Source organism: Enhydra lutris, unplaced genomic scaffold, assembly GCF_002288905.1.
Source record: "Enhydra lutris kenyoni isolate GAN:26980312 unplaced genomic scaffold, ASM228890v2 scaffoldscaffold66, whole genome shotgun sequence".
NCBI classification, from domain to species: Eukaryota; Metazoa; Chordata; class Mammalia; order Carnivora; family Mustelidae; genus Enhydra; species Enhydra lutris.
The window spans coordinates 15,247,776-15,275,321 of NW_019154150.1; the positions used below are offsets into that span (position 1 = coordinate 15,247,776).

The 27,546-nt window shown below is 36.1% G+C and overlaps 1 protein-coding gene across 4 annotated transcripts in view; it reads left to right on the forward strand.

Annotated features, from left to right (window-relative positions):
• LOC111158998 (natural killer cell triggering receptor) overlaps positions 1-27,546 on the forward strand; it is a 58,042-nt gene that overhangs the window by 12,301 nt on the left and 18,195 nt on the right. The window contains exons 1-6 of one of the 4 annotated variants that reach the window (XM_022521353.1): positions 13,951-13,995; positions 14,303-14,330; positions 15,752-15,839; positions 25,032-25,061; positions 25,585-25,730; positions 26,937-27,159. In XM_022521353.1, coding sequence (XP_022377061.1) covers positions 15,796-15,839; positions 25,032-25,061; positions 25,585-25,730; positions 26,937-27,159 — 443 coding nt within the window. In that variant the 5' untranslated portion in view covers positions 13,951-13,995; positions 14,303-14,330; positions 15,752-15,795. Of the gene's footprint in view, positions 1-12,525; positions 12,601-13,347; positions 13,456-13,950; positions 13,996-14,302; positions 14,331-15,751; positions 15,840-21,811; positions 21,840-25,031; positions 25,062-25,584; positions 25,731-26,936; positions 27,160-27,546 lie in introns of those variants that run through there. The other 3 variants (XM_022521357.1, XM_022521354.1, XM_022521355.1) reach the window with 3 other exon arrangements.

The following is a 27,546-nucleotide window of genomic DNA, read 5'->3' on the forward strand; positions in this document are numbered from 1 at the left end:
GATCTCTGTATTCAGGTTGGGTACCTCATATGATGGGGAAAAGGGAAGAGTTATGTCCCTAAATTAAACTCCAAGAAGGGATCCGCATAGGTAATGTAATTAATGCGAAGACCCTGATGTTTTCATCAGAAACTGCAGTGACATTAGCAGTTTGGAAGTTACCCAAACAGACAGCCCAGACGGTGTGAACTACTACAACTACTGCTCTCTGTCTGTCTCCCTGCTCTTACCTAGCTGTTGTCATCACCTGAAAAACTTGGTGTTTTTTTCTAGAAGTCTAATTCTGGGAGTAGAAGAAGGAGACTGTGAAGAGCAGAAATAAACCAAGGGTACCTAGCTTCTGCCCCAAGACAATCATCTTTCCCAGAGAGCCTGAATTTTTCCACTTAACTGTTAAATGCATACTGCAGTTCTGTTAAACACTGAAATAAATGAGATCAGTTTGGGCAAATAAGCATCTCCTTTTAAAGAATGCTATCATTTCTAAGAAGGTTTGTTTTTATACATGACCTGAACTTCATGCAGCAAGACTCCTTTCTTTAATTGCTCAATGAGAGAGCCAGTCCAGGAGTGTGTGTGGGACAAGGGAGAGTTATGATGTTAGAACCTAGGAAGACAGCTGAGTATATTGGAAAGAGCACTGGTTGAGGACTCAGAAGACCAGGCTCTCGCTCTGCTCATTTCTATATAGGTGGCCTTTGATAAGTCACATTATTAATAGCTGTGATAATACTAGTATGTGTGTGTGTGTGTGCGTAAAAAAATTTTTTAAAGTAGGCTCCATGCCCAGTGTAGAGCCCAACTCAGGGCTTGAACTCAACCCTGAGATCAACACCAGAGCTGAGATTGAGAGTTGGATGCTTAACCGACTGGGCCACCAGGTGCCCCAAAACCATGTATTTTTAGGTTGCCTTAGTCCGCACAATATTATGATGTAAGATTTATACCCATTTTACAAATGAGGAAACTCAGAGAGACTATTTGATCCAAGATCATATAGCTAGAAATTGATAGCCAGGTCTCTAGCCTAGGTTTTCTTTCTTATCTATTATACCATGGCTGCTGTGCAAAACCTAGGAATTAGTGTGGTGACATTTTTTTTTTTTAAAGATTTTATTTATTTATTTGACAGAGAGAGACACAGCGAGAGAGGGAACACAAGCAGGGGGAGTGGGAGAGGGAGAAGCAGGCTTCCTGCAGAACAGGGAGCTGGATGCGGGGTTCGATCCCAGGACCCTGGGATCGGGGCCTGAGCTGGAGGCAGACGCTTAATCGACTGAGCCACCTGGGCACCCCAGTGCCATGACATTCCTTGAAGAGCAGATTGGAGGGGAGTGCTGAGTCCTAGGGTACATTAGGATATTTGTTGGCCAGGGAGTGGAGCACCTGAGATGGGAAGGTTGGATATGGCAGTAGGGAATTCCTAAACAAAAAAGTATTTCTGAAATGTATCTTCCATTATCATTGTATACAGGAAGGGATGAAAAACTCCTTTTACTTCTTCCTCCCTTCCTAGAATTTTAGCTAATACTCTTAGTTATTTGCTTAATTACATCAAAATTATGGAACAGGTAGGCTTTCTTGGCTGTCCTCCGAACTTAATCACCACTTACAACACTGTTTGTTAGAAAATGTTTTCCATATTCCAAACCGCCAATTTAAAGAGGGTTTTTTAAACATGTAAGATTTAAAATGGAGATTGCCAGTGTTTATGAATGACACATTAGGAAAAGAAAGGAATATTACAGTCATTAAAGCTAATTTGCAAGTTCTAAACAATGTGACCTGAACTCTTGCTGCATCTGTTTGGCACATTTTAAGCTGAAAAGGGCTTCATTGTTTTTTTCTGTTAGTAAAAATAGTACATGCTCATTATAAAAATTCCGGTAATATTTAAAAAGTTAAACCTGCCTTAAAATCCTGCCATGGAGAGGTAATCACAACCTTTTCTGAACTTTTTTTCAATTTATTTTTTCAGTGTTCCAAGATTCATTGTTTATGCATCACACCCAGTGCTCCATGCAATATGTGCCCTCCTTAATACCCACCACCAGGCTCACCCATCCCTCCACCCCTGCCCCTCTAAAACCCTCAGTTTGTTTCTCAGAGTCCACAGTCTCTCATGGTTTGTCTCCCCCTCCAATTTCCCCCAGTGCCCTTCTTTCCTTCACCCAGTGTCTTCCGTGTTATTCCTTATGCGCCACAAGTGAAACCATATGATAATTGACTCTCTCTGCTTGATTTATTTCACTCAGCATAATCTCCTCTAGTCCCCTCCATATTGATACAAAAGTTGGGTGTTCATCTTTTCTAATGGAGGTGTAACATTCCATTGTATTTACTGGTTCATACACAATTTTTAAAAATAGTATATGCTACATACTGTTCTGGTCCTGCCTCTTTCTGTTAAAAAGCGTGTTCTCAACTTTTTTCCGTTTTAATAAATTGAGCTTTATGTGATCACTTTTAGTGGTTATATTGTTTGCCATCATATGAAAATATCTGTATTTGTTAGACTGTATGAAAGTGATGGTTGCTAAACATAAAGGCTGAATAATGGGGGCTTAAATTTAAGACAGAAATTTTTCTCTTGCATGGCTCCCAGCAGATCCAGCCTGATGGTATCAGGGATCTAGGCTTTTTTGTCTTGTTTAATAACTCTGTGTTAGGGTGGATGGCTGGATGAAGCTCTTACCTGAAAAACTCAAGTTGGATAAATACAGATGAAATGATGGAATTAGAGGAAACATTTTGCTCAGTATGATTGGTTTGGGAAAGGATCATCAGTGGCCAAACCATTGGGTGAAAAGTTGTTATAGAACATGGTATGCTCTTAAGTTTCAAAATGTCATTCCACTTACTAGTGTAAAAGTGGGGGGAGGTTCTTTTATAACAGAGATCTGGTTAATATTTCAGCATTGCCAGTAATGTGTCAAACTGACCTGTGCTTCCTGATGGGATGCAAAAAGAAAAAAAATAAGGAGTAGAGATGGGGACTGTTCTAGATGAAAAGGGACCAAGGCATGACAACCAAATCAGTGCATAATCTGCAGTTAGAGTCTTGGATTTTACAAAGAGGTATAGGGGAGCCTTGGTGGCATCGTTTGTTATGCCTCTGACTCTTGGTTTCAGCTCAGGTCATGATCTCAGGGTGGTGGAATTGAGGAGCTGTGTTACGCTCAACGCTCGGCAGGGATCTCTGGGATTCTCTCTGTCCTTCTCCCTTCGCCTGTCTCCCCATGTGTGGTGTCTCTCGTCTCTCTCTCTCTCTCTCTCTCTCTCTCAAATAATCTTTAAAAAATAAAAAAGTATAATATAAAGGGCATGTGGAGTCAGTCGGGTAAATTTGAATATGGACTGTATTGGACTATAGTGATAATCACTATTAACATGGTGCGGTGATGGTATTGGGGCTAGGTAGGGGAATGTCTTTGTTCTTTAGGAGTATATACAGAAGTAACGAGGGTGAAGCATAACAATGTCTTTAATTTTAAGTTTGAAAGGGGGGCGAGGGGCATCGCATGTTTGTTCAGATAACCTTCAGGGTCATTTTGTTAAATTCTTCTAGAAGTCTCAGTACTTTGGGGGGTTGCAATTAAATGACTGTAGATTACTTTAGGGAAAATTGGACACATTTACAATTTTGAGTCTTCCTGTCTAAGAACAAAGTATGCCCCTCTTTTTATTCAAGTTGCCTTTATGTCTGTCAGAGGTTTGTAATTTTTTTGAGTCCTGCACTGTTACGGCTAAGTGGTTAGAAGGTTTTTATTGGTGTTGTGAATGTGATTTTAACTGTTACTTTTTACTAGTTCTTGTTGATCGTAAGATAAATATCAACAGTTTTAATGTTTCCATTAATATTTCAATTTGATTTTGTAGGTTATTTAGATGTACAGTTAAATCTTTCAAATAATGATAAATTTACTCTTTGTTATGTATACTTCTCATATGGTTCTCTTGTCTGTTGCATTGCTTAGAATTTCTAGAATGGCATTAAACAGTAGTGATGCTAACAAGCACTTTTAACTTGTTCTTTCTTTAATGACATTAGTGCTGTACTAATGCTCCACCATTAAACATAATGCTGGCTATTGATTGGAAGGATATCTGATAATTTTTGTGTTTTTGTTAAGGGATGAATGTTAATTTCATCAAATGGTCTATTGGTTTCTGTCTTAGGATATTTATAGAGTTCTTCCTTCACTTCAGTAAAATAATAGATTTCCTAAATTTTTTTTTTATTTTTTAAAAAATTTATTTATTTTTTAATTTTTTATAAACATATATTTTTATCCCTAGGGGTACAGGTCTGTGAATCGCCAGGTTTACACACTTCACAGCACTCACCATAGCACATACCCTCCCCAATGTTCATAACCCCACCCCCCTTCTCCCAACCCCCCTCCCCCCAGCAACCCTCAGTTTGTTTTGTGAGATTAAGAGTCACTTATGGTTTGTCTCCCTCCCAATCCCATCTTGTTTCATTTATTCTTCTCCTACCCCCTTAACCCCCCATGTTGCATCTCCACTTCCTCATATCAGGGAGATCATATGATAGTTGTCTTTCTCTGATTGACTTATTTCGCTAAGCATGATACCCTCTAGTTCCATCCACGTCGTCACAAATGGCAAGATTTCATTTCTTTTGATGGCTGCATAGTATTCCATTGTGTATATATACCACATCTTCTTTATCCTTCTTTATTCCTAAATTTTTTTTTAAGATTTTATTTATTTTAATAGAGAACGTGCATATACCCGCTTACAGGGAAGGAGCCCAAGAGTTGGATACTTAACTGAGCCACCCAGGTGCCCCAGACTTCCTAGTATTTAATATTTTAATATTATAATATTTAATATTTAATAGTATATTTTAAAAAATGAGATTGGGATATATATATACATATATATATATACGTGTATATATACGTGTGTGTATATATATATACACATATTTTTTTTTTTAAGATTTTATTTATATACCTGAGAGAGAGAGCACAAGTGGGCAGGGCGGGGGAAGGAGGAGCAGACTCCCTGCTGAGCAGAGCCCAACACAGGGCTCCATCCCAGGATCCTGGGATCATGACCTGAGCTAAAGGCAGACGCTGAACAGACTAAGCCATCCAGGTGGCCCAATATATAGGATTTTAAGGTTTGTTTTGTATCATCTTTCTTAGGCTTTGGTATCAGTTTGTTTCATAAAATATGTTAAGCTTTTCATCTTTTGCTGTGCTATGAAACAGTTGAGATGACATTACACTTTAATATGAAGAGTTACTTAACAATGCTCTTTTGGATAGATACTTAATAGCATTTTAGTTTCTTTCTTGGCTCTGTTTTTTAGTCTCTGTCGGCATGGAGTTGTAATCCATACATTCTTTTAATTCTTTTTTCTATATTTTGGTATTCCTTTTTATTTTTCCTCCAAAAGAGCCAGCTTTGGAATTTATTTGTCAAGTCCAATATTTTTGTTTTCTAATTTATTAATTTCTGCTTGTACTTTCATTAAAAGCTTTTTTATATTTTTCTTACGTTTGTTTACTGCTTTTATCTTCATTTGAGTGATTAATTTATCTAATCATTAATGAAAATATTTAGAGTTGTATGCATTCATTGGGACAAAGAAGTGTTATTCAGAACCTTTTGCCTTTTGAGACCTGGCAGTTCTAAGATCTGGCCTCACTCCTTGACATCCTGGTTCCTAGAGTTCTTTGATTCTCTGATCTCAGCCCATATCCTTGTCAACTAACTACATGAGCCAATAAATTCTCTTGAGTTTTTGCTGGTACTATCTGCCGGATACCTTACCTGGGTGTTGATTGACCTGTCATGAAAAAAGCTCTGTGTGCCAAAAAAAATTATAGAACTTTTTGGTCTTAAATCTTATTTGTATTCTCTTGCTATTTGCTTTGCTTTGTTTCATATCTTTTTACTATGGATTATTCTGCCACAGTAATTCGAAAGATTTTTAATGTATTTTTAGCTCTGCAAGTGAATTATATGTTTAAGTATTCTTAACCATATTTCCTTTACCTGTTGACTCCCACTATGAAATATGAGGAAATGGACTTTTTCTAACCAACTCCACCCTCTCTTATTGGTTTTAATGTACTGTGATATATATCTTCATGATATATTCATTAAGTATATAAAGCAGAGTATATTACAATGTGCATAATGTGCCACCTATTTTTTTAAACCAAGGAGCTACTTGTTTTATTTATCTTAAACTTGAGATATAATTGACATATAACATCTTAGTTTCAAGTATACAGCATAATGATTCAGTATATGTGTTTATATTGCAAAATGATCACCACAGGAAGTCTTGTTAATATCCATCGCCACACAGTTAAAAATTTTTTTCCTTGGGGCGCCTGGGTGGCTCAGTGGGTTAAGCCTCTGCCTTCGGCTCAGGTCATGATCTCAGGGTCCCGGGATCGAGCTCTGCATCGGGCTCTCTGCTTAGCAGGGAGCCTGCTTCCCCTCTCTCTCTGCCTGCCTCTCTGCCTACTTATGATCTTTCTCTCTGTCAGATAAATAAATAAAATCTTTAAAAAAATTTTTTTTTCCTTGTGATAACTTCCCTTACATTTTTTTCTTGTAATAAGAACTTTTAAGATCTACTCTCTTAGCAAACTTATGCTGTCGTTTTAAAATAAGAATATATCAGTATTTGCCTATGTGTACAAAAAGACTGGAAGCATACACATGAAATTGATGAAAGTGATTACCTGTTGACAAAAGTGCGAATAAGACTTCTCACTCTTTACTTTTTTCTGCTGTTGGATTTTTGGATCATGAAAACGTTGCCTGTTCAAAAGAAAAAGAACATTTTTAGAAGGTTCTTAAAAATAACGAAAAAAATTTACTAATACATACTTTGTTTCCCAGTAATTGTAACATTTATATTTTGTAACCATAATTACTATGGTTATTTAGGTTTAATTCTGTGTTGTAATGGATTTAGTGCTCAGTGCCATTTTTTTTCTCATTCTTTTCTCATTAGTTCTTTGAGTCCTGTCTCAGGCTTATATTTCAAATAGATTTTTTTAAAGGTTTTATTTATTTATTTGAGAGCAGAATGAGAGAGAAAGAGAGAGAGAGCGTACAAGTGGGGTGGGGAGGGTGGAGGGGGGAGAGGAGGAGGCTCCCCACTGAGAGCAGGGCTCCATTCCTGGGCACCGGGATCATGAGCTGAAGGCAGACATTTAACTAGCTGAGCCACTCAGGCACCCCTCAGATAGATTTTTCAGGATAAAATCTCATTAATGTATTTCCTTTGCTATATATAGAATTTTTTTTTCACAGTCTATTAGTCCCTTTAAGATGGTAGACAGTGTTCTGTTGTCTCCAGTTTCTAATGTAAAGTATCAGAAGTCAGCCTAATTTCTTTTTCCCTGTAGGTGACATGATTTTATTGCCTGGATGCTAGAAGGATTCTTTTCCTTTATACATCTGAAAATAGATTTTATTAAGTTATGTCTTGATGTCATGCCACTTGTAATAACTTTTCCTGGTATATAATGAATACTTAAAAAAAAAAGATTTATATATTTGTCAGAGAGCACAAGCAGGGGGAGCAGCAGGCAGAGCAGGCAGAGGGAGAAGCAGGCTCCCTGCAGAGCAGGGAGCCTGATGTGGGACTCGATCCCAGAACCCTGGGATCAGGACCTGAGCCGAAGGCAGATGCTTAACCAACTGAGCCACCCAGACATCCCTAATGAATACTTTTTATCTGTGTATCTAGGTATTCCTTTGTTTATATTTTGTTAATCTCTATCTTTGAATAATGTGGTTTCAAGTGTTCTTATTTTTGTTCAGTTATTTGTTGTGTACTTGTTCTGTGCCAGCCACTGTACAAATCAGTGGGGATAGAATGATGAGTAAAACAGATATGGCCCCTATCCCTCTGCCCTCACACACATCAGTCAGGCTTAAGGTAGTTATAAGTGCATTTTGTTCATACCACTCATGGCTTATTACACTAAGATTTGTAGCTGTCATTCCCAGCTAAGCTGTGAGCTCCCCAAAACAAGCACAGTGTCTTATATACTGTTAAACAAACTTGACACATGGGGAAAGCTCAGTTAAATGGGTAAATACCTGGCCTGATTTTGTTGAAATGGTGTACCCATTCCTTAATTTCCTCTTAGGTTTTGCTGTCTGCCTACCCACTATGATCTGTTCATACCTTTGTTCTTAATCCTCATCCCTTACTTGTATGTATGGTATTCTTTGTCCTGGGTAATATACCATTTCTTAAATTTTTTTTTCCAACCAGTGCTCATTTTTCCGGCTACTGTATCTTTTATGTCTATGATATGTGTCTCCTTTTTCACTACTGCACCTCTAATTCCAGTGCAGGTGTTTCTAAGAACAAGAAACAATAATATTATTGAAAGATGATATTTTATTTTATGTAGATTATGGGTACTTGCTGATTTTATTCCTGCCACCTAGTGGCCAAATCAGGATTACAACATGACTTAGGTGTTTCTTGGCTTTTCCTGTCTGTAGCCAGTGATTAAAAATGTGTTTATCTGGGCACCTGAGTGGCTCAGTCATTAAGCGTCTGCCTTCGGCTCAGGTCATGATCCCAGGGTCAGGGGATTGAACCCCGCATCAGGCTCCCTGCTTACCCAGGAGTCAGCTTCTCCCTCTTCCACTCCCCCTGCTTGTATTCTCTGTCTCTCTCTCTCTTTCTCTCTCTCTCTCTCTTTCTCTCTCTCTCTGCCAAATAAATAAAATCTTTTTAAAAAAATGTGTTTATATTACCTGAGTAATCTCAGTATTGTTCCCCTGTCATGGCTCTTTTAAAGGATCTGCATGTTGGTATATTGGGATTAAAATCAGAAGCCATTCCTGTTCTGTAATTTTTGTCCTTAATCATGTATTTTTTGCCCTAAAAACACCATACTGATGCTTACACAAACTAATGCTTAATATAAACCGGTTTCAGATTTTAGTTTGAGAGTTATAGAGGAGTGTGTATTCATTGGCACAGTGGTAGTTCCTTAAGAAGAAATCTTAGTACATATAAAAGATAATATTATTGAAAGTAATGACTGATTAACAAAGATTACTAAATCCCACTAAAGTATAAGTAGTGTTAACAGTATCCCGAGATCTTACTCATTCATTCAAAGGCAGCATCATTTTCTGAAAAGGCATCTGCAGAGCATGTTAATTTATTACAGGAGACAGTAAACCTCAGGCATATACTATTGGGAAATGGGGTTGCTATCATAATCCTTTTTTTTTAATCAGTTGGGGAGTCAGAGAATCTTCTCTTTCAGTCTTTTCCTTAAGTAACTAGTTTACATTTTTCTTTTCAGTATGTTTTATAATCACAGTTAATGCCTGCTATCCTTTGAAAATAACTACTGAACCACACTGCTTCCTTGCTTGCTTGCTTGCTTGCTTGCTTGCTTGCTTTCTTTCTTTCTTCCTATCTTAGAGAGAGAAAAGAGTAAGAGAGAGAGCATGAGAAGGGGAAGGTCAGAGGGAGAAGCAGACTCTCAGCTGAGCAGGAAGCCTAATGCAGGACCTGATCCCAGGACTCCAGGATCATGACCTGAGCTGAAGGCAGTTGCTTAACCAACTGAGCCACCCGGGCACCCTGTTTTTTATCTTAAAGACTATACATCAGAATATTTTCTGTTTTGATTTTCAAAAAAGTATCTGTCTTCTATAAAATGGCTATTGCAATTTAATTGAAAAACATATGTTGAAAACTTGTTTATCTTGCTAATGACCTTAATTAGTTCAAGCTAGTATTTGCTGGAATGTATCCTATAGTGTTCACTTTAAAACTTTTTTTATTCAATTTGGAGGGAATTAATACTAGTGTACTGCTTTGTAGGTAGAGATCTTTTTGTGTTTTCCCGATAGAAAACTTTGACCTTGCCTTTTGTTTCTAGACTCTTCAGATTGAACATTTGTAGGCATTTTAAATTAAGAAGACAGTCTCAACCAATGTCTGAATGTCCATAGCCTTTCTCATGTCTTGCAAGCCCAGTTGGTTTAATCTGTTCTTTCTGTAGATTTTTAAGTTATTTTTCTGGTTTTGGCAGTGTTTCCAGCCTTGCATCATGGTATTGAGACCAAAACAATGTGGTTTTGTTCTATTTTTTTCTTTACTCTTAAGAACATAATGCTGTAAAGGACACAAAACCTCTGCTCTAAGCCCTGTCCTATGAGACTGAGAATCAGTCAATAGAATCTTCTTTTCTTACCTAGTTAGAGGGTAAGATATTAGATGTGAGTGTGTTTTAAAAAATATCATTGTCTCGGGTGCCCGGTGTCTCAGTGGATTAAGCGTCTGCTGGCTCAGGTCATAATCCCAGGGTGCTGGGATCAAGCCCTATATCAGGCTCCCTGCTCAGCGGAGAGTTTGCTTCTACCTCTCCCTGTGCCACCCTCCTGCTTGTGCTCTCTTGCTCTCTCTGTCAAATAGAGAAATAAAATATTTTAAAAATTAAATTAAAAAAACAAAAAACATCATTGTTTGATATCCCTCTTTGAATATTAGGCCTGGAAATGTAATCACATTTAACTGTTTTCAAATGTATTAAAGCACTAGAGGGTTCAAAACTTCTCATCATCTGTAAAGGAGAAACTAGAAACATTTGAAACTTTCATCAGCTTTCTTTTGGAGGCATTAAAGGTTTTGAAAAAAAGAAAACTTGATGTTGAAATCACTGTGGTTTTAAAAGGCTGAGTTTTTGATTGTTTTATAATACCTTTTATCTAGAAAAGTAACCATTTTACAGGGATCCCAAATATCTAAATACGTTTGCAAAGTTAGATGATTTTGAACTTGATGCCAACCTAGCCAGCCATTTCCCAGGGGTTTATTATGAAGATTGATGAAAATACTTTTTTCATGCTGGTAAAATATTTCCATCTAAATACAGAGGATTATATTACTGCTATTATATGCATTTTTTAAAATTCCAATTTCTTGGGGTGACTCAGTGGCTCAGTCAATTGGATGTCCGACTTTTGATTTGGGCTCAGGCTCTCATGGGTTGTGGGACTGGCCAGAGTTGGGCTCTCTGCTCAGTGGGGGCGTCTGCTTGAGATTCACTCCCTCGCCTTCTGCCCCTCCCCGCCCATGCATGTGCCTCCATGAGTGCTCTCTCCCAAAATAAAGACAGTCTTTAAAATTCTGATTTCCTTTTTCTTCATTCTTTTAGATATAAAGATCAGCTAGAACATTTTGAAATTTTGGCTCCATTGAAGCTATAGACAGAATGACATAAGAAAGTCTTGTATGATGCCATTATTCCACTTTTTATCTCTTAAAAGATGTCTTTTATGTAGTAGCTTTGTAGCTTTGTTTTCGCCTCAGAGGCACTGACTGACATGGCCAAGAATAAATTCAGTTCTTAGTGACAGAGAATAAATCAAATCAGTTTGTGTCTGTGCTGAAAGTGACTTATATTTGGTCCACAGTTAATTTTGATTTATTTATAAGTCCCTTTGAATAAATAAAAATGTTTATTCCTAATGGAAAAGGTTCTTTAGATTAAAGGGAAAGGGGACACAGGAAAGTGATTGTAAATCAGAATACTATCTTTTACTTTGTTGAGAACCTTTCGTGAGGCCTGCAAAGTCAAAACTACTTTTATAATAATACAATTTGCCTGTTGCGCTCTCATTCACAAGTCGAGTTTTCCAGAGATTACACAATGAGTAATGATGTCACCACTCTGACAGCTGATAGAACATGTGCTTTATATTCTTGTGTTTTAAAAATTTCTGAGTTTTAATTTATAATATAGTAAATAGCAATAGACATAACCCACATTGTAAAAGTGCAATCATTTTTAATAGTTGGAAGGAGTCCTGAGAACAAAACGTTTGTGAAGCACTTTTCTGTGGCATAAATTTGTAGGCTTGCTCCTTATCATTTCCTGTGTATTGTATGTTTTTTGTCTGTTTAGTGTGTTTTGGGTATTTTTTAGGAACCATAAGCTCTTCTCTTTATGCTCTCTCATGGAATAGAATGTGAGTTTTAGTTGTGGGTCACAATTCAGGGAGGTTGGCTCTAAATAGTTCTTGCATAAAGGTAGAAAGCTAGATACAGAGGACAGAAGAACTTTCTTCTAACAGTATGAGCCACAATGACTGTCTTGTGATATGATATGCTGTCATCACTGGAGGGGCTCAGGAATAGATTAGACAACTATTGAGACTATTTTAAAGCAAATTAATAGTGTTCTGGTAGGTAACTGTACTAAAAGGGATCTAATCATTTAAAGCCCCTTTACAAGACACTTGAAATCCTGCAGTTTTAGGGCTGAAACCACTGAGGCTGCCTGTGAATTCTGACACTAACAAATTGCGTGGAATTCTTGTTAGTTGGCATTGCTCAGTTAAATTTTTTCCAGTTAAGTCTTTTGAAAAATTAAATTACAAAATGAGCCTTTCAGTTTGTTAATTCTGTCTATTTCTCCCATATAAAATGTGGCGTATTTAATCATCTTGCTTACCTTTCTTTAATGTGTTTTGTTTCAGTTGGTCGCATTATGTTTCAGCTCTTTTCAGACATATGTCCAAAAACATGCAAAAACTTCCTCTGCCTATGCTCAGGTAAATGAATTATTAAATTATTTCTAATGAGAAGTTGTGGCTTAATAGTTTTATCTTGCTTCTCAGAGTAGATATTTTCTGTAAAAAGTGGCCGTAAAATGAATTTTTAGCACATTAAAAATGCTATTTTCACTGATAAGAAATCAGGGAAGCATTCTTAAAGGATAGAGATGACAAAGAAGTGGTCTCAAAAGTAAAAAAAGAAAGTACTACTGTGTGTAACAAAGTCATCTGTAAACGTTGTAGTTCATAAATTCTAAATTTCAGTGTTTTGAACAAATTTACCATTCCAGATTCACAAGACTTCTAGTATTAGAAGATAGACAAAACATCATATGGCTGTTCTTCATTATATTTAATTGGATTTATATTTTTTAAAATAGAAAAAAATAAAAACATGTATAATGTTATTTTAAAATAGCATTAAATTTTTAAATCCATGCTTGGATACACTTAAATACATATATGCTTTGCACCAATTCCTTGATTGCCCTCTTTTACTGGAGTGATAACTCTTTCTAATCCCTCTTTTCTCCTGTTGGCATGTAGAGTCTCTGTCACACAATTTAACATTTATATGCTGCTTGATATTTATTTTATTTTGTGTGTTATTTTCTCGTTGCCTCATACTTTGTATCTCTTACAGTGCCAACATATATGGGAGGGACTTCACAAAGGACTAATTGGATGGTTCTTTCCATGGAAAGATGTTTGTAGCTAAATTTCACTTTTTCCCCCCCCACCCAGGAGAGAAAGGCCTTGGAAAAACAACTGGGAAGAAGTTATGTTACAAAGGTTCTACATTCCATCGTGTGGTTAAAAACTTCATGATTCAGGGTGGGGACTTCAGCGAAGGTAGAGCTAAAGTTATGCTTTTAATAACCATCCATCAGTTTCTTAAGCTATTATACTATTATAAGTGTTGTGTCACAGTGTGATGTAAATATTAAGTGGTCACTGAGTAGATGTGTAGAGTAAGAATGTATGAAAAGCAAAATACTAAGCCATTTTATTTTTATGTACTTTTAATAATAATATTGTAAACAGTTGGTGAATTCCCTTACAGTGAATGCCAAGTACTTTTGGATTATTTTTATTCTTCCTGAATTTTGCTGGTGTGATTACTTTTTGAAATAAATGGGTTATGGAGATAATAGTGTTTATTATAATAGGAGTGGACTCTTTTTTGGACTTTTATTTTCAAGATGAGGTTAACTGAAGATTTGTAGAATTTATTATAGCAGTCACAAGGTGTTAGCTTCTTTAGCAAATTAAAAGCATAAAAATAATTTAAATGTATTAATATATTTTTAATTTTCATTATAATTTAATGTAGCTCATTATTTGCAGGTAATGGAAAAGGCGGAGAATCAATTTATGGTGGATATTTTAAAGGTAAGGCTTAATATTTTATGGTCCTTTGTTTCAGTTCTGATATTAAAGCAAATTTGATCATGTACTTTTAATGAGGAGAGGTTTACTTATAGTTCACTTTTTGCATGGAACTAATGCTGCATGAAAATACTTTATTTGCATGAACTTGGGGATAAATTATATTGTAATATGTAACTTGTAATTGACAAGATTAATTAAGGCTAACTTTGTGGTTAAACATGACTTTCAGCATGGAGGTTAGGCAACTATATACATGAAAACTCCTATCTTCCTGCCTAAAACTGTCAACATATTCTTTTGTTTATAGAGAATGTGGTCTTTTGCAAAATGAAAAGGTAAGAGAACAAAGCTCAGTAACACAAACTCCAATTCTGTTCCCTTGCACCCTTCCTAATAAATTTGTGGACAGCCTGGGTTAGGTTGTGGCTGGATTTCTTATATTGCTTGAAGACTTGGAAAATTCTGTATACTGTTTCATACATGCATCTGTATCTTTTTTCTTTTCGCAATGGGTTATTAGTTCTACATCAGGGAAAAAAATTCTAGTTGTATTTTTCCCCCCTTAAACCAAACAATTTCTTTTAATAAAAGTTGGCATTTCCTACTTTCTCAAAGGTTTGTATGTTTTCTTTTGTATACTAGAACTATATGATTGTTTTATTCCTACAGTAGTAATATTTGCATTAAGTCTAACTATTGCACTTGCCCCAAAAAGCCTTAGAAAAGTCAGTTGCAGAGATTTATAATGGGATCCAATCTTACTAGATTTTAATGCCATGATAGCTTCAGTGTTATAATAGTCTTTTATATTTCTTCTGGGGGAAAATGGATTACTACTCTTTTTCAGAAGCCTGTTCCCAAGGTAATCATTTTTTAAAGTTTTCTATGTTTCTGTTTGTTCTAAAGAAAAATTTGTTTGTATGTATGTTACAAGGAAATTTAAATTAGTTTTGAAGATATTTCTGCTGGAATTAAAATCATCTTTGAGTGATCTTTGTAACAGTTTTTCCTTTGAACCAGTAAGAAGTAGGTTCATTAACTGGTTCTATCCACTTATAGCAATTGGAAGCTAATGTTGTAGGCCACTTTAATGTGGTTGTTCCCTGTGGCAGATACTTGTGTATCTTATAATTATATTTTGCCCTTTAAGTTGTTGTTTTTATGGGACTTTCCTCCTTAGATAATTTTTGATCCTATCTGTTAGGAGTCTGTATACTTGATTTAATTTACGTACAACCTTACAACTTAATTTATGTAACTTTTAATTTTTTGCTCTCATAGTCTAGCTTCAATACAGTTGAATAATAAGTTTACCATATAGAAATTAGGCACATAAGATTTTTAAACTTCTCCCATATATAGTGTGTTAAGCAAGATAATTGGAAAGTTGAAGAAAATGAGCTTTACTGTAGAGATTTTTCTAAAATCTCTTTACTGGTTTTCTCTGAAAGTTAATAGTTTACATTACCATTTAGCAAAAGTATGTTACTATTAAAAGTGACTGTTCTAAGGCTGTTTGTATAAAACATTAAATGTATATTCTTTTCCTCAAGGCTTTAAGTAGTATTTTTGATCTTTTTATGCTTTTGTATTTGATTAGTTAAAAAAATTTTTTTTCTAAATATTCAGACAAATATCTATACTGACCAGAAGAGGAATTTCATCCTTTGCTTTCTATTTATTACTGTGAACATTAATTACACTTTAAGAGTGTCTTATAATTGGAGACTGACAAATTTGTGTTTTCTTCAAACAGATGAAAACTTTATTCTCAAACATGACAGAGCGTTCCTTTTGTCAATGGCAAATCGAGGGAAACATACCAATGGTTCCCAGTTTTTCATGTGAGTAGGCATAATTCAGAGATGAGCTTTTCTTAAACAGAGAAGCGCTGTTCATGAGAAAGATGGTATAGTTAAACCAAGTTTAAATGCTAGAATTCTGTCAAATTGGACTTTGTTACTAATTTCTGACACTGCAGGAACTGGTAAGCTCTAACAGCCGCCTCAGCATTCAGCATATATCCCCTGTTTGAAGGATGGTACTTAAGAGATGTAACTTGAAGATGAACCTTATCTTCAAAGTATGTTGTCATCTTAAGAAAAGAAATTGGCTTTGAATTAACAAGTTTGGAGGGTCAGTTTACCAAAACTAGATTGGAACATTAACTATTGATCAGCATTTAAAAATTGTTCATAGACTAGGACTAGATGTGCCCTTGGCCTAGAGAACACTTGTTTTGAGTAAACCATGGTGTGGTTGCTTTTTCTCTTATTATTGTTCTTTGAGCTAATTTGAGAGAGGTACCATTATTTTCTGATACTGTACAGAGATAAGTAACTTTGCTGTTGCATCAGCATTGTAAAAAAAACTTAAATCTTTTGTGATCTCTATGGATAATTGAATTAACCCAATATTGCTATCATTTTCACCAAAATTTATGAGATTAGCACTCAGGAAACTTCAGAATGCTATATTTGCTTTTTAAAAAAACAAGCACCTTTACATGTATATACAGGCACAACCAAAACCTTACTTGGCTTACTTTTAGTTACATTTTTTTTTTTTTTTTAAAGATTTTATTTATCTATTTGACACAGAGAGAGAGATCACAGGTAGGCACAGAGGCAGGCAGAGAGGCAGGGGGAAGCAGGCTCCCTGCTGAGCAGGGATCCTTGATCCCAGGACCCTGAGACCATGACCTGAGCTGAAGGCAGAGGCTTAATAACCCTCTGAGCCACCCAGCCCCCTTTTAGTTACATTCTTATCTAAAGCTACCGTAAAACCAATTTTTATTATAATCCCAGGATTTAAAATAGGAAAGATAATTGGCTAGCATGAAGTTTAATGCTTTTGATTGGAAGTAAATCTCCATAGTTGTACTATATATGTTGGAGAAATATTTTATTCATGGTTTTCCAGAAAAAGTTCTTGTCATCTTTCTGAATGGACGAATATGAATGGCGCTTCCCTGTCGTTAATAGAGTAAATTATTCATGTAAAATAAATCTCACATTTTAAATTTGTCTGCAAAATAGATTTCCAACATGATCTGATAAAGTTCAGATAAGGGGCATTCTGTTCATAAGAATGTCCTAAAAATGGAAAGCTGATGGAGGATCACAGTGCCTGGAGCTGTGCAGGAAAAAAGGAAGACCAAAAACATCTGTTCCTAGATCATGTTTTGATTCCATAGAGCAGTAGTTATTAATACTTCTCTACTAGAGTATTTTTCTTTCCTTAACCTTCTTAAAGGCCAAAAAAAAAAAAAAAAAAAGGTAGTGGAAGATGTTTTGAAAACCTTCTTTTATAGTAATTTAATATAAAGCTATTTACTCTTTGAGGTTTCCCATTTCCATTTTTAAGCTTATCTGAACTGTGAACATGATAAACTAATGAAATTCATTGGTCAAGAAGCTACCATCTGAGGGCTCTAAAGTTTCTTTTAGATTTCCTTATTTTTAATATGAGTACATTGAATTTATCAGGTAGCAGCAGCTTCTTTCCATTGTTACATACCAGTTAGCTTGTTTAATCAAACGTTAAGAGTAAAAACCAGTGCAGTACATACATTAATTAATATCCAGTGTATGATGAAATTCTCTCTTCAGAAAATTTATTTTGTTTCTGTGTTATTTAGTACTTGCCTGAGTCTTTTGTAGAAATGCTTAGTATCAAACAAAATTGCGGCCATTCCTGTTTCTACATAGTTTAATTTTACATTGGACTGCTGTTTCTGGCAAAGAGTGCCAAATGAAAATTTTAGCATCCGTGAATTAGGATTAAAAGTTTTAAGCTTGTTTTCATAATTAACTGTAGATGGCACTAAAATCACTGTGAACTTGTGTTGAAATAAAATTTTCTACTTTTAGTTTGAAATTTACTTCTAGAAATATGTTTGTAGTTAAAAACAATCTTAAAAGTAGTAGTGTTTTTGTACATACAAAAAAAATCCTTTTTTTTTTTCTTTTTAATTTTTTTAAAGAGAATTTTGTAGCATGTCCTTTTTTAATGCTAGCTCAGAGTACCGGTTCCCCACGGTTGAAGGATAAAATAAAACTAACAATCACCTTTCTAAACAAAATACTTCCTTGCTTTTATAGTAAGGGAAAATGGAGATGATGATGGCCCATAAAAAGAAAATCTTTGAAAATCTGTCTTGCAAGCCCAGATCATTTTGGAGCTGAAGTAGTGAAAAAGTATAATGTACTGTCTCCAAGTTTTGTCTTTCATCCCAGCTAAGCCTTCTAAAAGCTGGGGCTGCAAGGGCCACCCAAGGGTGGTGGTGCACTTGCCCCTCTCACCACAGCTCTTGCTGGGGCGCCTCAAACATCTCTTCTGCATTCCAGACAGGAAAGGGTAGTGTGAGAATGGGTGGTAAAACACCAAGAACTGCCTTTATATTTCTAGTTTTATAGGCTTAACAAGGACTTTTAATACAACCTTGGCAAAATCGTATTTGTAGTTCATATTCTAAATAAACTACTTTGTAATTCCTAAGGAGGAAATTTGATGTCATAGTATATATCAAAATATTCCTCAAAGATTCTTGTGCTTCGTTCAGTAACTAATGAAGTAATGTCTTCATTACTGACACATTTAAAACCTCCCCTTCCTAAGGCATGCATCATTTTTATTAAATGTAATTGTGCATATATTGCTTTCTTTGGTTGAAACAATTTATGTATATGATAAAAATCAGATTTGCTTCTATGAAGCTATTCGTGATTTCTGCAGTAACTGCTTTTATCTGCTATTTTAATGACGATTTTGCTTTGGGGGGGCCTACTATTCTTTTTGAAATAGTACTGCTCAAGAAACGTGGAGGAAGTGATAGACGGCACTGTCCCCATATATAACTGAGGAAATAATGGTTTGTTCATGTTGAGGTATTTCTGAAAGAATTCAAAGACCTGGAACCAAAGTAGTAACCAAGTTAACTTGGTATTTAGTCATTTTGTTCCTTTTATTATTTATTTGTTGAAGCCAAACACTAGGAAGAAACCATAATAAAAGCTATAGAATTATGAGGTCTTAGAGTGGAAAAGGATTTCAAGATCATCTTGTCCAACCTTTTCCTTATATAAATAATGCTAGGATAAAATGACACACCTGAAAACATTTTCTTTTCCTTTGGCTGTTAGTAATAACATTGTGTTAATTCTGTAATTTTCATTGTTTTTCTATACATTCATTGAAAAGATAAAGAAGGTATTGCATGAAGGAGTCATTAAAATGACTAGGTGGTTTATAGCTTTGTATAAATAACTATCACTTGGGTTAGAGCCACTGTTCTGGCTATCAGGAGACCTTGGTTCTAGTTCTGTTGGCTATTTACCTTGAGTTAGTTTTATCTTTCCTTTTTGGCTTATGAAGTATCTATCCCATTCTTAAAGATAAACATTTGGATATGAAGATGTGGACATAAGAAGAAGGTGTTTTGTAGGTTGATCTTCAGTTTCTGAATATGTGGAATGATTTGTGTACAAACATCATCTTGCCTAAAGGAAAATAGTTGTAATTGCCTACTTTCCATCAGTCTGAAAGGTGCTGCAAAGAAGCTTCAGGCTCATTTGCCTAAATTAGGCAGCAGTCTTCATCAGCTGCAAGCAGAACATTGATGTGGTGGTTACATTTGTCTTCCTTCACTTGGTCTGTGCAACCTTATGTACAGCCATGGAGTAGAAAGACCTGCAGAGCTTTGGTGAACAGTCTCTGTTGTTGGCCACTGTCAGTGGTCATGATAATCATAAAAATTTAAGAAAACAAGATAATGCAGAAAAGTCAAACTTCAAGCAAAAAGTGTTAACAGGTGTAAATAGGATTATAGGAGGAAAATATAAAGTAGTTCCAGGATATGTTCTAACCAGACTTGGAATGGCTGCTTTCCTGAGTGGGAGAGAAGTGCTGATTGTTTCAGAGCAGAGCAAGGGGAGGTGAAGAGTGGTTTTGGGTTAAGGGGTTTATAAAGCTATGTTGCGATTTGGGGTAGCGAAAGTAAATTTGGGCAGAAATGCTTTTTCCCTCCACATACTCATGAATCTGTATGAGAATAAATGCTAGTAAGTGTCAGTAACCTGGGAGGTTCTGGTTCTTCCTTCTTTTGGCTGGGGGGCGGGGTAGTATCTACATGTGTACATTGCAAGATTTTTCATCAGCAAGATGTTGGTGAAACTTAACCATAAACCAAATTCTCTGAGTTTCAAGTGTCATCTGTAACATCCAGTCTTAAAATCACTTAGTGTTTATGTGACATATGTAGTAGCAACCTAGAAGGAGTTTTGTATCTAGTAGTGTTTGATGTGTATTAGATATTATGTTAACATTAGTGCTGAATTTTTGGTGACTTTTGGAACACACAGGGAGAACTCTGTAACATGGCTTGGTTAGTTTCCATGGCCCTTACACAAGCTGTGTGTCTCTATATCATTTGGTGCCTCTTCCATGATGATGTGTAGTGTCAGGAGTTGAAGGAAAAAAATTGCATGTTCAAAGCTACATTAGACAGAAATAGGTTATCTTTACGTTCATACTACTTTACACCTGGAGTCATTTTTTTTTTTTTTTTAACAACATTCTTTGAAAACACCATATTATTTGAAATGTTGTATTCTTTTTGGCAGTAATTCATGTATCAACCCTTTATAAGAAATTAAAGCTTGTTTTTATTTTTTATTTATTTATTTTTTTTTTTAAAGATTTTATTTGTTTATTTGACACAGAGGGAGAGATCACAAGTAGGCAGAGAGGCAGGCAGAGGGGGGGGGAAGCAGGCTCCCCGCTGAGCAGAGAGCCTGATGTGGGGCTCGATCTCAGGACCCTGGGATCATGGCCCGAGCCGAAGGCAGAGGTCTAACCCACTGAGCCACCCAGGCGCCCCTAAAGCTTGTTTTTAATAAGTATTTCAAGATGCAATAGTCTGAAACCTTTGTAAAGAATTTTATCCACCATATATGACGTGGATTTTGGTCTGAGTATAACAGATACATTTAAAGTATAATAAAGTTGGTTAGACTGTGTTTTGTTTTTTTTTTTTTAATTTTTTTACAATGGGGAAAATCAGAGATTAGGCAAGTATCATAGCCAAAATTTGACAGAATACTTCTGTACTTTCATCTCTCTTGCCTTTTTATCCTTTGAGAAGATCCTTAAAATTCTAGTTATGCATTATTATTATTATTCTTTTCGGGGACTTAACAACTACAGAAGTGTTGAACAGAAACTATAGTCCAAACTTTGCTCACTTATTCCTGATAGTGGTCTGTTGTGTGTGATGAAAAGATTTGAAATGTAGAAACATGAAAGATTTTTAACTATTTGAAGTGAATTACTAAAAAAAGAAGAGAAAGTTCCCTGAAATGTTGTTTTGAATTCTCTTAACTCAGTCCTTTTCATTGAAATTTTTGCTTTCCACTGGTAGTAACTCCTCCTGGGCGTTCAGATTTTTATATTCATGTATGTACTTGGGATACATTACTCTCTTGTTGAGAAAGATGTTTGTTGACTTAGCTAGTTTGTAGGATTTGCAAAGCGAAATATACTCTTTGGTTCCTCACACTCTAGTGTTAACAACATTAAGGCTCTGAGCAGATTCCCATTTTTACCACAGTGTTTTTCTTAAGCATAGTTCGTCTCTACGTACATATCCTATGTGAAAGAAAATTTAGAGCCCTCCATTTTAAAAAAGCTTTCTTGCTTTGCATAAAACTTGAAAATATTTAATTTCAAAGTTATATTGATATTAAAACATAGATTCAGTCTTGTCTTAAAAGTGTATTACAATTTATTTCTTGCCATTTTTGTGTAAAATTTACAGAAAGAGTGTTACATCGTGCGCTCCAAAGGTAATGTCTCATTACTCTAAGGCTCTCTTTTTCTTTCTTTGCCTTTATCTCTTTAATCCTATTGTTATGTGCATTGAACCATTTTAAGCAAAACTTTGTTTGACTTATGGCAGCAGTACATGTAAAACAAGTGTGTTTTATTGTTCGTAGTTAATCCTGGGAAGTATATTTTCATTTCCATGGCTTATTGCCACCATGTTTCCACACCTCTTCTGGGGGAGGGCAGGGAAGAGGGTGTATTGTATATAATGGTGTAGATTTCATTTCAGTACAGAACTGTTAATTTCTGTATAAGGCCAAAAGCTTCTTTGGTAATGGTATAATAATGTAGATTGTTTTTTGGAGTAACAGTGACACTTTTCAATTTCTAGGATTTACAAACTTTAAATGAATCTTTATGCATATATTTTTTTTAGTATATGTGCTGCCGAAGCAAGCACCTTATGCATGTATTTTTAAAGTACGTTCAGGGGGTGGAGGAAACTGGAAAATCAGTGTCTAAGTGACAGGAGAAAATGGAAATGTGAAAATATTGAAAGCTTTTATGATTTTGAAATGTTTTACGGTTCTTTTTCCTTTAGGCATGTTTTCATAAGCATGTATAAACTTACATATTTATGGTAGTCTCTGGCCTTAAGGTCTGAACTTACTTGAGTGTTGGCCCTGCATGGGTCTTTAACACTGCATAGTTTTGAAAGATCAGTGCAATTAAGATTTGGTGGGATGGGATCTCTTTGTCCGGTTGAGTAGGATTGAATAGCTTGGACCAGGAATATCATTTCTCCCTGCCCATTTGGCAGTGTCCTCTGTTTGTCCATGTCTGGTGTCAGCCTAGGGCCAGTATGCCTGCTTTACACTGTTAGTTCTCCTGGAATGTAGGTTGAGAACCCCGAGGGGCTTCTTTGTTAAGGTACTTTCAGTGTTTTTTTTTTTTTTTTTTTTTAAGATTATTTATTTATTTAAAAGAGAGATCACAAGTAGGCAGAGAGGGAGGCAGAAGCAGGCTCCCTGCTGAGCAGAGAGCCCCATGCGGAGCTCATTCCCAGGACTCTGAGATCAAGACCCAAGCGGAAGACAGAGGCTTAACCCTCTGAGCCACCCAGGTGCCCCTACTTTCAGTATTCTTAATATGCAATCCAGCCCGATATAAGTGCACATTCGTATGTCTGCCTCCTGAATTGCGGATGCGAGTGATGGATTTAATTATTCATACCACTCCAAGCACAGCGGGCCCCCTGAAGTTTGTACCTGAAATTATTGTTGTCTTCATTTGTTTACCCCACTGTTGCAGTAAAAGAGCCAAGTTTTTTTGTCTTCAGTTGTCATTCGAATTCAAAACAAAACTGGAATCTGTCATAAAGATAGCGATTCCATCCTCAGACTGAGTCTCAAGTGGTACATTGCTACCTCACTGCATTAACTAGAGTGTTTTCATCTCACCATTTGCTCCAGAGTTTTGCCAAAAACTCTGGTTTTTACAGGACTCCTCGGTTAGCCACTATGGCAAATTGAATTGGGTTCTGTGTGTTTTAGAAAAATCTGTAGGCTTTTCCCCCAGAAATCTGAGAGTTGTGAGAGAAAGGAACAGGGAAGGAGGAGGAATATGCCTAATCAATAAACCACTCCTTGTTTTCACTGCTACGTATTTGAAATCTGCCCCTTAACATTATAGGACGTTTACCTTTACAGATTTTACCTCTTAGACCTTTCATACAGTGGAATCACTGTCTAGCATATGTACTAATTTCTTCCTATCATAAGTATGCTTTGGTAAAGTTTTCTATATATGGGAAGTACATTTCCATCTTAAAGTTATTATCCAAAGTAGTTTCTGGAAGCTAGTTTAATTATTTAAGCATTAGTTCCTTTCCTCACCTGCTTGCCAGATTTTGTCTTTTTTCTTTTCTTCTGCCTGTTTTTTACTCATTTTTACTATTTTATTGGCTTGAATTACAACTTCTCAGTCTTCTAAGGAGAATTTGAGACTTTGTGGTTTTAAAACTCATGATCGCTTTTAAAATTCTGGAACTTCTTAAATTGACGGTTTTTAAAATAAAATTTCTGTACTGCTTTTACACAACTGAATATTTTTAACGTAAGTATAAATGCTACCATTCCTTGTAGAATAATGATTTTAACATTGTTGTGAAGATTAAAATTGTGTTTTGTTGAATTACATGTCTTAGAATTGCCTTAAAATGAATATAAAAATTGATATCGGAGCTCCTAGCACAATTGACTGCTTTAAACATGGCCTGATAATCCAGTGTCCTTTCTCAAATTCTTCTATTTCTCTAAACTAAGATTTTTGTGGTATATACTTCTGAGTCTAGTTATCTGCTTTTGAATTTTTTCACTGCAATTCACATAGTGTGAAGATTTGTGAAAATTCTATGGGAAACAACCAGTTTTGGTTCAAAATGTTTTAACCAAATGTATTCTGTAGGCTTCCCAAAAGTGATTATCTGCCAGTTCGTGATTGTAGAAGCAGCAGGTTGGGCATTTTTGGGCCAGAGAAATGCAGTGTCTATAATGTTATCCCTCATTACTTACTTGCTGTTAGAAGTGTTGACAAAGGGAAGGTTCGCTCCTTAGTGCCTTTTCAGGGTCGCTCTGAGTGGCAGAGCTTCACCTTAGGTGGGAGGGGCAGGAAGTTCTGAAAACAGGACTCCTGCGGCCTACCTCCATCTGCCTGCCTAAAAGATGCAGACTGACTCAGTATGAGAAATAACAAATAGGAGGACTCATTTAAGTGTGGAGTGCAGGTATCGATCACACTTTTCTTTCCTTAGGGCAAACAATAGTGCTTTTTATTCTTTTTAATTATTTTGATAAATTTTGAGTTTGTTTTGCTTTTGTTGTTTTGGATTCGGGAATAACTTTAATTTTAATGTATTTTTATGCTATCTATTTCCAAGTTGTTTCATACATATGTATAAGAATAGTCTTCATATTGGAGAAATAAATACAACTTTGTAATTCGTTATAATCTGAGTGATTTTTTTAACCAGTAAAATGGCTACTATTGCTGTTTGAAAGGTTTTTTTAAGTTTGAATGTTTACCACATTTAACTTTTTCCCTTTTTATCTTTACCTCTTTGTTCTCTACATGCTGTGCTTTAAACCCTTCTGCTCTGTTCACCTGAACACCTGGTTTTTGCCATCTTCTTTGTGTTGATGTTTATTACACAGTACCACAAAACCTGCTCCACACCTGGATGGGTAAGAGTGACATTTCACTACCTTGGGGAGTTGTTTGGGTGGCCAGTGCCATACAGGTTGAATTACGAATAAACCTCAAGGGGGCGCTCTTGATCTCTGGGTTAATCTCAAAGCCAAGCCCCTCCTTAAGGATCCTAGGTTAGTCAGTCTTGAGACCTCATAGCTGTCGTGTCACTGAGTGGGGTCTTTATCTGGGCCTATGGATAGACCTCCTAGTCATGATCTTTAGTGACCCTGTAGCAATAGTTCTGAGTATCAAGGGCAGTCTCTTCTCAGACTCTACCGTAAAATAGTTAAAGGATACTGTTTTAGGCAGAAAACTGAGTCCCAATTTGAGTAATTTTTGTTGTTTGTTCCTTTTATGAAGCACATTTCAAGTTCTACTTACCTTCCAGTTGTTTCATTCATCAAACACTTTATTTTATATTGAGGTGTGTAGACCAGTCATTTATAACAGTTGTGAATACTGCTTATGGCTTAATTGTCAGCAAACCAGTTCTTTCTCGAATTTGTATTATGACAGGGTTCATGTCGTCTTTGGATTAGTTATTTCTGGTTTTGAAGTAATTGAACAGATTGAAAATCTGAAAACAGATGCTGCAAGCAGACCTTATGCAGATGTGCGAGTTATTGATTGTGGGGTGCTTGCCACAAAATCAACAAAAGATGGTAAGGGTTTTGGGGTAGTGGGGGGAGCTAGGATATCAGTAAAACGTGTTGAAGACTATAACTTAAACATACCTCTTGGATTTTGGTAGTGGAGGAAACCATACAAATTGTATAGCAATAGCCTGATGGTTCTGTATCATACCTTCTACCCAGCCATGCACAAATCTTATCAAATCTCCCTTCTTTTTACTTCACCCTGCTGTCAGCCTTGTTCCAGACCTGGACCATTGCAGTAGCCTCATACCTGCTCGTTTACCTCTGTTCTTTTCTATAATCTTTTCTCAGCAGTAGTAAATTCCTGCTGGTCTCCTTGCTTGTACTCTTGATCTTCTATAATCTGTCCTTAACAGCAACCAGAGTGATCTTCTCCAAGGGCGCCCTCTCAGTCAGCCAAAGCTAACGGTTTTACTTGGTCTGTAAGGCAGTCTGCTCTCTGCAGTTTCTTTCACCTCTTCCCTCTCATTCATTGTCTTCCCAGCCATGTGGACCTTTATACAGACTGCCAAACACACAGGGACTTTGTGTTGCCTGTCCCCTCTTTCTGCAGCACTCTCCATCCAGATATCTACATGACCCCTTAGCTCATTTCCTTCAGGTCTCTGTTGGAATGTAATTTTCTTTTCTTTCTTTCTTTCTTTCTTTCTTTCTTTCTTTTTCTTTCTTTCTTTCTTTCTTTCTTTTTTTTTTAAAGATTTTATTTATTTATTTGACAGAGATCACAAGTAGGCAGAGAGGCAGGCAGAGAGGGGGGGGAGAAGCAGGCTCCCTGCTGAGCGGAGAGCCCAATACGGGGCTTGATCCCAGGACCCAAAGATCATGATTTGAGCCAAATGCAGAGGCTTAACCCACTGAGCCACCCAGCCGGCCCCGAATGTAATTTTCAATTACCCCCTGACTCTACCTATTCCCTTTACCCTGCTTTTTTTTGTGTGTTTCTGTCCTAGCACTTACCATTTATCATATTATGCAGTTACTTATTTTCTTACCTGATCCAGCTAGAATATAGGCCTCACGAGTGCAAGGGCTTTGTTACTTTACAATCTCAACAGCACATTGTATTATCAACGTGAAGAAAAGTTTATTAAATTTTGTCTTCAGTTTTCTGTTGATAAAGCATGTTTTACTATATTAGGTAGTCACATGTTTTACTCTGAAAGGTAGGCACTGAAATGCAGTACTAATAGTCTTGTTAATATTTCTTAAAAGTTTTTGAGAAAAAAAGGAAGAAACCAACTCATTCAGAAGACTCGGATTCCTCTTCCAATTCCTCTTCCTCTTCAGAATCTTCTTCAGAAAGTGAAATTGAACATGAGAGAAGCAGAAGAAGGAAACATAAGAGGCGGCCAAAAGTTAAACATTCTAAAAAGAGACGAAAGGAAGCAAGCAGTTCAGAAGAACCAAGGACTAAACACATTATGAGCCCAAAAGGGTAAGTGTGAAACACCAGGGGAATCTTAAGCTAAAACACACACACACCCTGATGGGGAAAACATGTGCAGTTGTGTAAACTTAGCTTTTTAACCTGTTGTTGAAAAAGGGTAACATTTTTTGGACTTTTATTTGAAATTTGACTATTCTAGGGGTAGCACAGACATTCCATATCAAAGATCTATGTGTTTGCAGGTGAAAAAAAAATCCTTGTTCTCTACAAGCTATGCTTTAAGAAGAAAAAAGTTAGGATCGTTTGACAATTTGATAGCAGAATTTTAGTACTATGTTCATGCTTTATATGTTCTCTTTGTGAAAACTGTACAAACCTTTTGAGTGAGGTATGTAATTATCAAATTTATTGCTATTAATATTACGTAATATTATT